Source organism: Sphaeramia orbicularis, chromosome 2 (genome assembly GCF_902148855.1).
Source record: "Sphaeramia orbicularis chromosome 2, fSphaOr1.1, whole genome shotgun sequence".
In the NCBI taxonomy this organism is placed as follows: domain Eukaryota; kingdom Metazoa; phylum Chordata; class Actinopteri; order Kurtiformes; family Apogonidae; genus Sphaeramia; species Sphaeramia orbicularis.
Genome location: NC_043958.1, coordinates 15,593,450 through 15,609,721, shown reverse-complemented (window position 1 = coordinate 15,609,721; position 16,272 = coordinate 15,593,450). Strand labels below are relative to the sequence as shown.

The 16,272-nt window shown below is 38.4% G+C and overlaps 1 protein-coding gene across 1 annotated transcript; it reads left to right on the top strand.

The window, feature by feature from the left end:
• Positions 1-3,116: 3,116 nt before the first annotated feature.
• LOC115436492 (deleted in malignant brain tumors 1 protein-like) lies at positions 3,117-16,272 on the top strand. Its single transcript, XM_030159366.1, has 18 exons — positions 3,117-3,240; positions 3,644-3,679; positions 3,765-4,079; positions 4,222-4,536; positions 4,758-5,072; positions 5,343-5,654; positions 6,270-6,587; positions 7,270-7,387; positions 9,326-9,381; positions 11,153-11,332; positions 11,736-11,771; positions 11,857-12,171; positions 12,304-12,618; positions 12,808-13,122; positions 13,333-13,647; positions 14,256-14,573; positions 15,124-15,206; positions 15,298-16,272. The coding sequence occupies exons 1-18, from the start codon at positions 3,150-3,152 to the stop codon at positions 15,337-15,339; spliced, it is 3,795 nt and encodes a 1,264-aa protein (XP_030015226.1). The 5' UTR covers positions 3,117-3,149; the 3' UTR covers positions 15,340-16,272.

The following is a 16,272-nucleotide window of genomic DNA, read 5'->3' as shown; positions in this document are numbered from 1 at the left end:
TGACAAAGGTTCTCACAATTCATGCATGAAAGGGTTAAATGTCTTTTCTCACATGCACCAATTTCGGATGGATGGATGGATGGATGGATGGATGGATAGGTGGGTGGGTGGGTGGATACACTCTACGTAGGTTCTCACTCTCAAAAACAAATTTCTCATTGTGATACACATGAGCTGTAAAATGACCAATACACACAAATGATAATATCAGCAAATACAGGAATTTGGCAGAGATTTGTTCAAAACATTGAGCCTTAGTGAATCCATCGTACAAATCTACCATTGACTGTTTCCACCAGTGCAACAGGACACACATGAAGCAGGTGGACTCTTTGAACACAACTCAAAGGCTCTAAGAGTTCTGATTTCAGCGCACACCTATAAATGTTTTGTGCCCATGTTGGAAATATGATAAATGCTTCAGAATATTTAATTAACAAGTTAATTTGCCAGTGTTTTCCATTTTTCTGTGTCAAGAACCTTCAAAAAAAGTGCCTTAGTGACTGTGAATAACTACAAAAACTACAAAAAAGTAGACCTGGCTGAGTCTGGGGACTGATGAGCCATTAGAGAGACCAGACAAGACCATCTGAGACCATTTGAGACCAGGTGGGACCAGATGAGTCCAGGTGAGAGGCTTTGGTAACCTGCACATGAGAACAGGGAGGGACAGTTAAGGACACACTGATACAAAGACTGGTGTAAACATTCAACAGTCAAACTGAGCTTCAGAGAACATGTTTATTTCTTTCTTTGTCTTCATTCTACAACCTGCTTGCGTTTTTTCCAGCAGTAGGATTTGTATTTGCACATAGTATTAATTCTGAATGTCTACATCTATAGGAAGGTTCCTGTCAGATACTGCTCCACTGAGTGGAAATGGGGCTGCAGGAGAACAAGTAACCTGTATCAAATAAGTGAAAAATGTTGACATTTTGTGCATTATCCAAACCAAATCAATCTGTCAAATCATCTATTTTACATATTTTCAAAGCTGCGTTTGTGCACACCCCTGTGCTAGATCCAAGCCATTCCCAGTCTTCATTATGCAGAGCTTTTTTTTTTCTAAAATCTAAATATCAAATAAGTTCATTTTATTGTAAATAACAGTATTCAAACAAGTAATGTTCTTAGTCCTGTGTTTGATTAGTGCTGCTGACAGAGTGGTGGAAGTATAAAATATGTAAGTTGTTTGTGAAAGATAAGACTAATTCCGGTTAACTGCTGATTTTTTTGATCGGGTGTAACTATGTATTTGTGAGAGATGTTGTCACTGCAGAGAGAATCAGATAAGTAAAACCACACTGGGACCACAGTTCACAAACCCTGAGTCTGTTCTGAGCCTCGTACATTGATAGTGAAGCTCAGACATATGTGATACAGTGTTTTTAATGACTGAATTTAATATGTTTTACTCAGTCCCCTGGTTACACTTCAATAACCTCCTAAAACATCTCAATAAGTTCTTTTAAAAGGTAATTAAACACTGTCATAGTGTGACAGTACTTGCAAATCTTCACAGTTTCAGTCTGTTGTATCCAGTGACCTTTGACATCATACAATGAGAAGAGTTGGTTTAAAGCCTGACCTGAGCTCATCTCAGATGGTCCAAAAGACAGTCAAACGTGCTGTGGTCAGACAAATTCATGTTTCAGGAAAAACAGATATGGGGTTCTATGACCACTTCCAGGACTGTCCATATCCATAAGTCGGTGTGCATCAGTGTCCACATGGCTGACCTGCAGATGTGTAAAGGTCCCATCCACGTGAAAGCTTATAGTAGAATATTTAAGAGACGTATGCTGCCAGCAAGTCAAGTTTCCCTGAAATCAATGGTTATTTCAGCAGGACAACACCAGGCCTCAGTGTGTACCAGCTCCAACAACACTATAAATGGGTACATTCTAACTGGTTTAAAGTAATAAATGATAAATAAATGGTGGTGTTGATTGTCGAAAAATGTGTGCACAAATGAGCCAATTAAATTTTTTAAAACAGTGAGTTAAGCACATAGAAGATTACCGTCTGTATTTAGAGGTGTGTTCTCAAAGCCTTTAACCCAGGGGAGTCAAACATGAGGCCCATGGGCCAAAGCCGGCCCACCAAAGGGTCCAATCTGGCCTGCAGGTGGAATTTGTGAAAAGCAAAAATTACACTGAAGACATTAACAGTCAAGGGAGTCAAACTCATTTTAATTTCACACTCCAATATTATAACAATATTATTTATGCCTGTTACTGAATGTTTTGTTTATTTGTAGATCCACTGTGATCTGTAAGTTTTAATACACATGTGTAAATGATAAACTGAGGCATAATATGGTTGAATTGTACTTATTGTTGTTACAAATTTCAGGTTTTTCAGTTTATTCACATGTTTTGTGAAATGACAGTTTAGTAAATGTAAACATTTCATACTTTAATTTTACTTTTTTGTCGTAAAACAAGTTGAAGAATTTGGAGTTGTCATTATTTATAGGCTATTTTGTTATTATTTTACTGCTCTGACCCACTGGAACTAAAATGAGTTTGACACCTCTGCTTTAACCCTATAACTCTAACCCCCACTCTGCCCCTAAGTTACAGTTTTAAGGTTAAAGCTTAAAGAGAACTCCATTACACAAGTTATCAGGCTTCATTTAATAGAGAATATCCTCTAATTTCTGTATTTATTGTTTGACTGAAACACAGTCTGAACTAAAATGGGTCACTGGTGATGCAGTGGATGGTAAAGATTTGATTTTTGTAATTCTGACAGAATTTAAATGTGTTGTTCAAGTGCTCTATGTTAATAATAATAATAATAATAATAATAATAATAATAATAATAATAATAATAATTATAATAATAATAATCTTTATTTATATAGCACTTTTCATACATAGAGACTGTAGCACAAAGTGCTTTACATATCAGTTTAAAAATCAGTACCACCCCCCACCCAAGCACCCACCCACCCACCTGCACACACACACACTTGTTACACACACACACGCACACACACACAATGTTAAACCTACTGCATTCTAACAAAACATGTTTTGGTGTTTTGTATTTTCAGAGAGAAAGGACTACACAGAGAGACAGGAAGTGCCCGCAGAAGACAAGCTTTTTATTTCACTACACTGGTTTTTAGATGCAGTACAGATATGTGTGGTATCACTGACTCTTGGTTCAGAGGAGCTGTCGTCTCAGCCATGGAAAACATACAACCGAGAAGCCTTCACTATGTGACCATAGGTGAGATAGATTTTCAACATTTCATTTGGAATGCTCAGTGTAGTTTATCATTTTTATTATAAAAGTGGAAACTAACAAAGTGTCAAATAAATGAAGTGTTGTAAAAATATTTCCCTTTAAAATTTAATCCATTCGAGGAGTAAAATAATATAAAATGGAACTACTTCCACACAGTTATATTAGATTTGTTTAATTGTTTTTCTGCAGTAAATATACTGAATCCCATTTCACCACTGGTTTTAGGAAAATGAATTCACTTAGAGTGTATTTTATGAGCTCCACAAAAATGCACAGCGATTCATCTTGAATTCCTTCCCTCAGTCTTGGAAAGACAGTTTGACCTAAATCATATAAATCCGTTTTTGTTGTTAATAAGTCATGTCATTTTGATTGTCTGTTCTAGTCTCTGTCCTCTTCACCTCATCTTTATCAGCTGAAGGTCAGTTCATTATACTGGGATAAGCTTCAGTTAAATACAGTGAGTATGAATGCTGGAAATGTTTAGTGAATGTTGTTCCTCATAGGTGTTCAGATCAGATTGGTTGGATCTGGTTCTACTCGCTGTTCTGGAAGAGTTGAAGTTTATCACAACGGTGTTTGGGGAACAGTCTGTGATGACGACTGGGACTTCAATGATACTCAGGTGGTTTGCAGACAGTTGGGCTGTGACACAAGAGACATTGTCCCTTTAACACCAAGGTTTGGTGAAGGTATTGGTCAAATCTGGCTGGACGATGTGTCCTGTTTAGGAAATGAGAGTTCATTAACTGATTGTCAGCACAAAGGATTTGGGAATCACAACTGTAGACATACTGAGGATGTTGGTGTGGCCTGCTCAGGTAAGATGACTTTTGGTTACAGTATTTTGAGCTGTTCTAAACATTCTTTTTTTCAATTCCAACACTGAGTCAGTGTGACTTTAAATGTGTGTTTTCTCATTTCCTTGTTTTGTTTCACTGATTATGTGTTTTCTGTGCCCAGGCTCTGACATTAGACTGGCAGGGTCTGGTTCTACTCAGTGTTCTGGAAGAGTTGAAGTGTCTCAAAACGGTGCCTGGGGAACAGTCTGTGATGACGACTGGGACTTGAATGATGCTCAGGTGGTCTGCAGACAGCTGGGCTGTGGGTCGGCACCGAGTGCCCATCCATCAGCCCACTTTGGTCAAGGTTCTGGTCCAGTCTGGCTCACTGATGTGCGCTGTTCAGGACATGAGCAGTATTTAGTTCAGTGTGAACATGGAGGATTAGGGAGACCTCACTGTGGACATGATAAGGATGTTGGTGTGGTCTGTGAAGGTAAGAAGAGTTTTATTCAAGTATTTTGAGCTCATCTAAAACTATGGAACAGCTCTCACATCCAGTTGCTTGAAATGTATCTGTGTTTTATTGCAGTCCAGTGTCATCATCACGTTCACCCATTTCTGTTTATTTGTGGCTACAGTTGTCTGCTTGTTTTGTTTTCATGGAAACTATTTCAGACTTTCAGCTTTTACTGACTATGTGTTCTCTGTGTCTAGATGTTCAGATTAAACTGGTTGGGCCTGGTTCTACTCAGTGTTCTGGAAGAGTTGAGGTCTACTACAACGGTACCTGGGGAAGAGTTTGCAGTCAGCACTGGGACACTCGTCATGCACAAGTGGTCTGTAGACAGATGGGCTGTGAGACGGCTCAGGCAGTGTCTGTTGTAGGCCAGTTTGGTGACGGTACTGGTCTAGTCTGGCTGGATGATGTGCGCTGTTCAGGAAAGGAGAGTTCTTTAACTCAGTGTCTTCACCACAAATTTGATAGACGTGACTGTGGATATAGTAAAGATGTCGGTGTGGTTTGTTCAGGTAAGAAGACTTTTTGTTCAGCTTTTCTAAAATCTTTAGTTAATTTAATAATTCTGTCATCCAGTTAACGTTGCTTTAAATGGGTTTTTTATTGTAATATGAGTTACTGCTTGGAAAGAGCTGTAGGTTCATATGATTGTTTGTTTCATCTCCTGTACTGAGTATTCTCTGTTCTCACAAGCTCCTTCCAACAGATGATTCCTGTCAGTCTTTGTGCACCTGCTCACAGAAAAGTCCACATCAGTTATTTCCTTGTTTTCTATGTTTAAGGTTATCAAGTCAGACTGGCAGGGTCTGGTTCTACTCGGTGTTCTGGAAGAGTTGAAGTTTATCAGAATGTTGCCTGGGGAACAGTCTGTGATGACAGATGGGACCTGAATGATGCTCAGGTGGTCTGCAGACAGCTGGGCTGTGGGACAGCTCTGAGTGCCCCTGGTTCAGCCCACTTTGGTCAAGGTACTGGTCCAGTCTGGCTCGCTGATGTGGCCTGTACAGGAGAGGAGGAGACTCTATTTAAGTGTTCAAACTCAAATTGGAAACACAAATGTGCACATAATGAGGACGCTGGTGTGGTCTGTTCAGGTATGATGAACATCATATTCTATTTTTTTAATAGTACTGTAATAGTTAAATAATGAACTGAATGACAATTGAAGCAGCTGAATGAAACAACACTGTTCATTAACATTTAATTCACATTTAAATCTCACCAATATTTAGCATTTCTGTTAACCCTGCTGGTGAAGTTATCTGGAGTCCAAGTGTCAGCGTCATTTGTTCAATCTCAGATGAGCCTTTTTTTTTTTTTTTTTTTTTTTAAAACACCTTTGGTCTTGCTTAGAAACACACGGACCTCCAGTCCTTTCTCTGCTACTGCCAACATTTCTAATGTGTTTGACAATAACAACTGTTCCACTATCAGCTTCAGAAACACAATTCAAGTCACTCTTTCCAGTTTTCAGGTTTTTTATTAGTTGCTTGGATCCCAGTTAACTATTGCTTTGTATTAAATGCAAATGAAAGGATAGAAACATCCTTGTGAATGTAATTCTAATGATAGAAGCATTGAACTTCAACACTCTTTCTTTCACTCTGACTGTCCTGTTAATGCCTGACAGTCAGCATTAGGGGATTAAATGCATCTGAATCTCAACTCTGTTCCTAATTACAAAACTTATTTGTCTCATGTTGAACCAGTGAGTCTGCAGGAACCCAGCATTTCTGTCACGTCTCCTAATGAAGGGCTCACGTGGGGTCCTGAAGGTGCAGAAGTCATCAGAGGTTACAGCTTCGTCATCACCTGCTCTATTAAGGCCAACTCTTCTCAAGGCCGTTTCTCTCTGATGCTCTCTGACTCCACCATCATCAACCCTGACCTTAAAGACAACAACTCGGCCTCCTTCATCTTCCCTGTAGCTCTGTACGAACACCAGAACAACTACACCTGTGTGCATAAAGTGACAACCAAGGACTCCAACTCCACAGAGACAGCAACCATTAGTATCATCATTAAATGTAAGTCGTTACATGGGAACGTTGTGACAGTGGCTTTGGTTAGACAGGCAGCTGGAATGTGAGGAAATATCAATCAATCAAAGTTTATTTATATAGCACCAAATCATAACAAAACTTATCTCATGACACTTTACATATAGAGCTGATCGAAACCAGACTCTTAAGTCAGTTTACAGAAACTCAACAGAATCCTCCAGAATAGAAGGAAAGAGATTGGGAATGAGATCAGAGGACATCAGAATTATTAACTCCTCAAACGGTTCAGTTGAGTGTTATCTTTACAGTCTCTGTAAAAATACAGCTGAGCTGAGACAAAGTGCATTACAGATTCTAACACTGGTCAAGACCACAGCTGGAGGAATGTCACTAAACTGACTTTGTATCGTCTCATTTATTTGTTGACATTAAAACTGTGATTTGAAAAAACACAAACTTTTCTCATAGTTGTACCCTTATGTCCACACTGGTAAGACAAAAAAAGAATACACACATACCGCTTTATAGGTTTAATCTCCTTAAAATAGCTGTTATTTCAGTGGGATGGAGAGAAAATGAACTGGTTATGTCACATCAATGTGTAATAATTGAAAATGATGTGAATCTGTTTTGGTCTCATTCTGCTTTGGTCTTGACTGCAACATTAGCTCACTTTGTTCACTCCTACTGTGGATGTTTTTTGCAGTTCCAACAGCTTTTGTCATCAGACATGTGACCGTGCCGCTGATTCTGGTGCTGGAGTTCTGTGGCCTTTATTTCTACTTTAAGGTACTGGACTGGTCTGAGTGTGGACCTGCTCTAATGTAAAGTCATGTAATAATTTGTCTAAATATATCTGTGTGCTGTCATGTCTCACCAGGCCAAAAAACGACAGATGTCACTTCGGGTGTCTAGAGCCTGAGGAGGAGAAATGAATCCGGGGAGCAGAGTTGGACCTCCAGACCCCTGTCTTGGAAAAAACAATCCAAGTCAGTCACCAGAATAAAATGTTGTAAATTCCCTCAACCACAGATATTGTTAATATAATTCATCAGTGAAGGATCTGGTCCTCAAGAGTGCAGGAGATGTAGGCGGGGTGGATGGTGAACACACAAATAGACTTTGACTCCGCACTGACATGAGACTGGGTTCAGGAGTTGAAATTGAAATAACATAATATTGAGCAGACTTTAATAATGAAAAATGTTTTTTTTTTAAATCATCTTCAATTACCACCTCATTTTGTTGCTTTTTCAGGACAGTTCATAAGTACATACAAAATTAATGAAACTTTGATGATTTGAAAGTTGTTGCAGTAAAAATGTTACTATTAGAGAGGATTAATGAATGATTCATAAGTAGGTTTGAATAAATTGATTTAAGGTTCACTGTTTGACAGGTTGATGCTGCCAAAATGTCTGATCTTATATTTGCTTAGTTTACTTTATCTTGTGTCTGTATCAGTCACCAACTGAAACCATTTTACTCATGAGTTACTTTTAAAACCTACAAATGGACAAAATTGTAAAACATGTAAAACATGTAAAATACGTCACCTTTAAATAATGCTTCACAAATTGACTAAATGTTGACTTCATTGCTGGTTTTAGTCTGTACATAGTTGACAATGACAACAGTAAAGAAACTCACCTGACTCACCTTATTCTTTATGGAAAGCTGTCAAACGTATCTTTTCAACTTCTTGTTTATTTCTGTACTTGGTCACCAGTTACTGCTGTTGAATACATTATTGTACAGATATTATTTGGGTAAATGGACATGTAGTTTTTGAAAGATATAGCTTTGTTTTCATCTTTGATATTAGTACTTCAATATGATGTAAATAATACAAAATATATGAACGCATTAAAACCTATGAAACATTTAAAGTTTGTGAGAATGTCATTGATATCTGTTGTACAAAACTTAAATGTCTTTTCTCACCTGCACCAATTTCGAATGGATGGATGGATGGATGGATGGATGGATGGGCAGACAGACAGGTGGGTGGATACACTCTACGTAGGTTCTCACTCTCAAAAACAAATTTCTCTTTGTGATACACATGAGCTGTAAAATGACCAACATGCACAAATGATAATATCAGCAAATACAGGAATTTGGCAGAGATTTGTTCAAAACATTGAGCCTTAGTGAATCCATCGTACAAATCTACCATTGACTGTTTCCACCAGTGCAACAGGACACACATGAAGCAGGTGGACTCTCTGAACACAACTCAAAGGCTCTAAGAGTTCTGATTTCAATGTGTGCAAGTCAGTGTACGCCTATAAATGTTTTGTGCCCATGTTGGAAATATGATAAATGCTTCAGAATATTTATACTATAATATTTAAACATGTTTATTTGCCAGTGTTTTCCATTTTTCTGTGTCAAGAACCTTCAAAAATGCCTTAGTGATTGTGAATAACTACAAAAACTACAAAAAAGTACTCTCACAGAAATGGCTGAGCCTGGGGACTGAAGAACCATCAGAGAGACCAGACAAGACCATCTGAGACCATTTGAGACCAGATGAGACCAGATGAGACCAGGTGAGAGGCGTCAGTAACCTGCACATGAGAACGGGGAGGGAAAGGTAAGGACACACTGATACAAAAGACTGGAGTAAACATTCAACTGAGCTTCAGAGAACATGTTTATTTCTTTCTTTGTCTTTATTCTACAACCTGCTTGTGTTTTTTGCAGCAGTAGGATTTGTATTTGCACATAGTATTAATTCTGAATGTCTACATCTATAGGAAGGTTCCTGTCAGATACTGCTCCACTGAGTGGAAATGGGGCTGCAGGAGAACAAGTAACCTGTATCAAATAAGTGAAAAATGTTGACATTTTGTGCATTATCCAAACTAAATTAATCTGTCAAATCATCTATTTTACATATTTTCAAAGCTGCGTTTGTGCACACCCCTGTTCTAGAGCCAAGCCATTCCCAGTCTTCATTATGCAGAGCTTTTTTTTTTCTTTCTAAAATCTAAATATCAAATAAGTTCATTTTATTGTAAATAACAGTATTCAAACAAGTAATGTTCTTACTCCTGTGTTTGATTAGTGCTGCTGACAGAGTGGTGGAAGTATAAAATATGTCAGTGGTTTGTGAAAGATAAGACTAATTCCTGTCATCTGCTGATTTTTTTGATTGGGTGTAACTATGTATTTGTGAGAGATGTTGTCACTGCAGAGAGAATCAGATAAGTAAAATCACACTGGGACCACAGTTCACAAACCCTGAGCCTGTTCTGAGCCTCGTACATTGATAATGAAGCTCAAACATATGTGATACAGTGTTTTTAATGACTGAATTTAATATGTTTTACTCAGTCCCCAGGTTACACTTCAATAACCTCCTAAAACATCTCAATAAGTTCCTTTAAAAGGTAATTAAACACTGTCATAGTGTGACAGTACATGCAGATCTTCACAGTTTCAGTCCGTTGTATCCAGTGATCTTTGACATTATACTATGAGAAGAGTTGGTTTAAAGCATAGCTCATTAGATCATTTAGCATCTGAGCATTTCTAAGAATATTTAAGAGACATATGCTGCCATTAGGTCAAGTTTCCCTGAAATCAGTGGTTATTTCAGCAGGACAACACCAGGCCTCAGTGTGTACCAGTTCCAACAACACTATAAATGGATGCATTCTAGCTGGTTTAAAGTAATAAATGATAGTGTTGATTGGAGAAAAAATGTGTGCACACAAATGCAAATTAACTTTTTTAAAAGTGAGTTAAGCACATAGAAGATTACCGTCTGTATTTAGAGGTGTGTTCTCAAAGCCTTTAACCCAGGGGTGTCAAACATGAGGCCCATGGGCCAAAACCAGCCCACCAAAGGGTCCAATCTGGCCTGCAGGTGGAATTTGTGAAATGCAAAAATTACACTTAAGACATTAACAGTCAAGGGAGTCAAACTCATTTTAATTCCACACTCCAATATTATAACAATATTATTTATGCCTGTTACTGAATGTTTTGTTTATTTGTAGATCCACTGTGATCTGTAAGTTTTAATACACATGCGTAAATGATAACCTGAGGCATAATATTGTTAAAAATTGCACTTATTTTCTTGATAAATTTCAGGTTTTCAGTTTATTCACATGTTTTGTGAAAGGATAGTTTAGTAAATATAAACACTTCATACTTTAATTTTACTTTTTTGTCGTAAAACAAGTAGAAGAATTTGGAGTTGTCATTATTTATAGGCTATTTTGTTATTATTTTACTGCTCTGACCCACTGGAACTAAGATGAGTTTGACACCTCTGCTTTAACCCTATAACTCTAACCCCCACTCTGCCCCTAAGTTACAGTTTTAAGGTTAAAGCTTAAAGAGAACTCCATTATACAAGTTATCAGGCTTCATTTAATAGAGAATATCCTCTAATTTGTGTATTTAATGTTTGACTGAAACACAGTCTGAACTAAAATGGGTCACTGGTGATGCAGTGGATGGTAAAGGTTTGATTTTTGTAATTCTGACAGAATTTAAATGTGTTGTTCAAGTGCTCTATGTTAAACCTACTGCATTCTAACAAAACATGTTTTGGTGTTTTGTATTTTCAGAGAGAAAGGACTACACAGAGAGAAAGGAAGTGCCTGAAGAAGACAAGCTTTTTTTTTCCACTACACTGGATTTTAGATGCAGTACAGATATGTGTGGTATCACTGACTCTTGGTTCAGAGGAGCTGTCGTCTCAGCCATGGAAAACATACAACCGAGAAGCCTTCACTATGTGACCATAGGTGAGATAGATTTTCAACATTTCATTTGGAATGCTCAGTGTAGTTTATCATTTTTGTTATAAAAGTGGGAACTAACAAAGTGTCAAATGAATGAAATGTTGTAAAAATATTTCCCTTCAAAATGTAATCCATTAGAGGAGTGAAATAATATAAAATGGAACTACTTCCACACAGTTATGTCAGATTTGTTTAAGTCTTTTTCTGCAGTAAATATACTGAATCCCATTTCACCACTGGTTTTAGGAAAATGAATTCACTTAGAGTGTATTTTATGAGCTCCACAAAAATGCATAGCGGTTCATCATGAATTCCTTCCCTCAGTCTTGGAAAGACAGTTTGACCTAAATCATATAAACCTGTTTTTGTTGTTAATAAGTCATGTCATTTTGATTGTCTGTTCTAGTCTCTGTCCTCTTCACCTCATCTTCATCAGCTGAAGGTCAGTTCATTATACTGGGATAAGCTTCAGTTAAATACAGTGAGTGTGAATGCTGGAAATGTTTAGTGAATGTTGTTCCTCATAGGTGTTCAGATCAGATTGGTTGGATCTGGTTCTACTCGCTGTTCTGGAAGAGTTGAAATTTATCACAACGGTTCCTGGGGAACAGTCTGTGATGACAGCTGGGACTTAAATAATACTCAGGTGGTTTGCAGACAGTTGGGCTGTGGGACAAAAGACATTGTTCCTTTAACACGGCGCTATGGTGAAGGTATTGGTCAAATCTGGCTGGATGGTGTGTCCTGTTTAGGAAATGAGAGTTCATTAACTGATTGTCAGCACAAAGGATTTGGAAAACACGACTGTGAACATTCTGAGGATGTTGGTGTGGCCTGTTTAGGTAAGATGACTTTTTGGTTACAATATTTTGAGCTGTTCTAAACTTTATTTTTTTCAGTTTCAGTGTGACTTTAAATGTGTGTTTTCTCATTTCCTTGTTTTGTTTCACTGATTATGTGTTTTCTGTGCCCAGGCTCTGACATTAGACTGGCAGGGTCTGGTTCTACTCAGTGTTCTGGAAGAGTTGAAGTCTATCAAAACGGTGCCTGGGGAACAGTCTGTGATGACGACTGGGACTTGAATGATGCTCAGGTGGTCTGCAGACAGCTGGGCTGTGGGTCGGCACTGAGTGCCCATCCATCAGCCCACTTTGGTCAAGGTTCTGGTCCAGTCTGGCTCACTGATGTGCGCTGTTCAGGACATGAGCAGTATTTAGGTCAGTGCGAACATGGAGGATTAGGGAGACATCACTGTGGACACGATAAGGATGTTGGTGTGGTCTGCGAAGGTAAGAAGAGTTTTATTCAAGTATTTCACATCCAGTTGCTTTTACTGTACATGTTTTATTGCAGTCCAATGTCATCATCACGTTCACCCATTTCTGTTTATTTGCGGCTACAGTTGTCTGCTTGTTTTGTTTTCATGGAAACTATTTCAGACTTTCAGCTTTTACTGACTATGTGTTCTCTGTGTCTAGATGTTCAGATTAAACTGGTTGGGCCTGGTTCTACTCAGTGTTCTGGAAGAGTTGAGGTCTACTACAACGGTACCTGGGGAAGAGTTTGCAGTCAGCAGTGGGACACTCGTCATGCACAAGTGGTCTGTAGACAGATGGGCTGTGAGACGGCTCAGGCAGTCTCTGTTGCAGGCCAGTTTGGTGAAGGTACTGGTCTAGTCTGGCTGGATGATGTGCTCTGTTCAGGAAAGGAGAGTTCTTTAACTCAGTGTCTTCATCACAAATCTGATAGACGTGACTGTGGATATAGTAAAGATGTCGGTGTAGTTTGTTCAGGTAAGAAGACTTTTTGCTCAGACATTGTTAGCTTTTATAAACCTTTTTATTCATTTAATAATTTTTTCTACAAAACCAGATTGGTCCATCTCCTGTACTGAGTATTCTCTGTTCTCACAAGCTCCTTCCAACAGATGATTCCTGTCAGTCTTTGTACACCTGCTCACAGAAAAGTCCACATCAGTTATTTCCTTTTTTTCTATATTTGAGGTTATCAAGTCAGACTGGCAGGGTCTGGTTCTACTCGGTGTTCTGGAAGAGTTGAAGTTTATCTGAATGGTGCCTGGGGAACAGTCTGTGATGATGACTGGGACCTGAATGATGCTCAGGTGGTCTGCAGACAGCTGGGCTGTGGGACAGCTCTGAGTGCCCCTGGTTCAGCCCACTTTGGTCAAGGCACTGGTTCTATCTGGTTCAATGATGTGGCCTGTACAGGAGACGAGGAGACTCTATTTAAATGTTCAAACCGAAGACTTTGGAAACACAAATGTGCACATAATGAGGATGCTGGTGTGGTCTGTTCAGGTATGATGAACATCATGTTCTATTTTTTTAGTAGTACTGTAATAGTTAAATAATGAACTGAATGACAATTGAAGCAGCTGAATGAAACAACACTGTTCATTAACATTTAATTCACATTTAAATCTCACCAACAATCAGCATCTGTGTTAACCCTGCTGGTGAAGTTATCTGGAGTCAAAGTGTCAGTGTCACTTATTCGATTTCAGATGAGCCTTTTTTTTTTTTTTTTTAAACGCCTTCGGTCTTGCTTAGAAAGACACAGACCTTCAGTCCCTACTCTGCTACTGCCAACATTTCTAATGTGTTTGACAACAACAATTGTTCCACTATCAGCTTCAGAAACACAATTCAAGTCACTCTTTCCAGTTTTCAGGTTTTTTATTAGTCACTTGGATCCCAGTTAACTATTACTTTGTATTTAAAGCAAATGAAAGGATAGAAACATCCTTGTGAATGTAATTCTAATGATAGAAGCATTGAACTTCAACACTCTTTCTTTCACTCTGACTGTCCTGTTAATGCCTGACAGTCAGCATTAGGGGGTTAAATGCGTCTGAATCTCAACTCTGTTCCTAATTACAAAACTTATTTGTCTCATGCTGAACCAGTGAGTCTGCAGGAACCCAGCATTTCTGTCACGTCTCCTAATGAAGGGCTCACGTGGGATCCTGAAGGTGCAGAAGTCATCAGAGGTTACAGCTTCGTTATCACCTGCTCTATTAAGGCCAACTCTTCTCAAGGCCGTTTCTCTCTGATGCTCTCTGACTCCACCATCATCAACCCTGACCTTAAAGACAACAACTCGGCCTCCTTCATCTTCCCTGTAGCTCTGTACGAACACCAGAACAACTACACCTGTGTGCATAAAGTGACAACCAAGGACTCCAACTCCACAGAGACAGCAACCATTAGTATCATCATTAAATGTAAGTCGTTACATGGGAACGTTGTGACAGTGGCTTTGGTTAGACAGGCAGCTGGAATGTGAGGAAATAGAAGGAATGGGAATGAGATCAGAGGGCATCAGAATGATAAACTCCTCAAACGGTTCAGTTGAGTGTTGTCTTTACAGTCTCTGTAAAAATACAGCTGAGCTGAAACAAAGTGCATTACAGATTCTAACACTGGTCAAGACCACAGCTGGAGGAATGTCACTAAACTGACTTTGTATCGTCTCATTTATTTGTTAACATTAAAATTGTGATTTGAAAAAACACAAACTTTTCTCATAGTTGTACCCTTATGTCCACACTGGTAAGACAAAAAAAGAATACACACATACTGCTTTACAGGTTTAATCTCCTTAAAATAGCTGTTATTTCAGTGGGATGGAGAGAAAATGAACTGGTTATGTCACATCAATGTGTAATAATTGAAAATGATGTGAATCTGTACTTGTTTTGGTCTCATTCTGCCTTGGTCTTGACTGCAACATTAGCTCACTTTGTTCACTCCTACTGTGGATGTTTTTTGCAGTTCCAACAGCTTTTGTCATCAGACATGTGACCGTGCCGCTGATTCTGGTGCTGGAGTTCTGTGGCCTTTATTTCTACTTTAAGGTACTGGACTGGTCTGAGTGTGGACCTGCTCTAATCTAAAGTCATGTAATAATTTGTCTAAATACATCTGTGTGCTGTCATGTCTCACCAGGCCAAAAAACGACAGATGTCACTTCGGGTGTCTAGAGCCTGAGGAGGAGAAATGAATCCGGGGAGCAGAGTTGGACCTCCAGACCCCTGTCTTGGAAAAAACAATCCAAGTCAGTCACCAGAATAAAATGTTGTAAATTCCCTCAACCACAGATATTGTTAATATAATTCATCAGTGAAGGATCTGGTCCTCAAGAGTGCAGGAGATGTAGGCGGGGTGGATGGTGAACACACAAATAGACTTTGACTCTGCACTGACATGAGACTGGGTTCAGGAGTTAAAGTTGAATTAACATAATATTGAGCAGACTTTAATAATGAAAAATGGGTTTATTTTATTCATGTTCAATTACCACCTCATTTTGTTGCTTTCTCAGGACAATTCAGAAGTAAATACGAAGTTAATGAAACTTTGATGATTTGAAAGTTGTTGCAGTAAAAATGTTACTATTAGAGAGGATTAATGAATGATTCATAAGTAGGTTTGAATAAATTGATTTAAGGTTCACTGTTTGACAGGTTGATGCTGCCAAAATGTCTGATCTTATATTTGCTTAGTTTACTTTATCTTGTGTCTGTATCAGTCACCAACTGAAACCATTTTACTCATGAGTTACTTTTAAAACCTACAAATGGACAAAAGTGTAAAATATGTAAAACATGTAAAATACGTCACCTTCAAATAATGCTTCACAAATTAACTAAATGTTGACTTCATTGCTGGTTTTATTCTGTACACAGTTGACAGTGACAACAGTAAAGAAACTCATCTGACTCACCTTATTCTTTATGGAAAGCTGTCAAACGTATCTTTTCCACTTCTTGTTTATTTTTGTACTTGGTCACCAGTTACTGCTGTTGAATACATGATTGTACAGATATTATTTGGGTACATGGGCTGGCAGTTTTTGAAATATATAGCTTTGTTTACATCTTTGATATTTGTACTTCAATATGATGTAAATAATACAAAGTA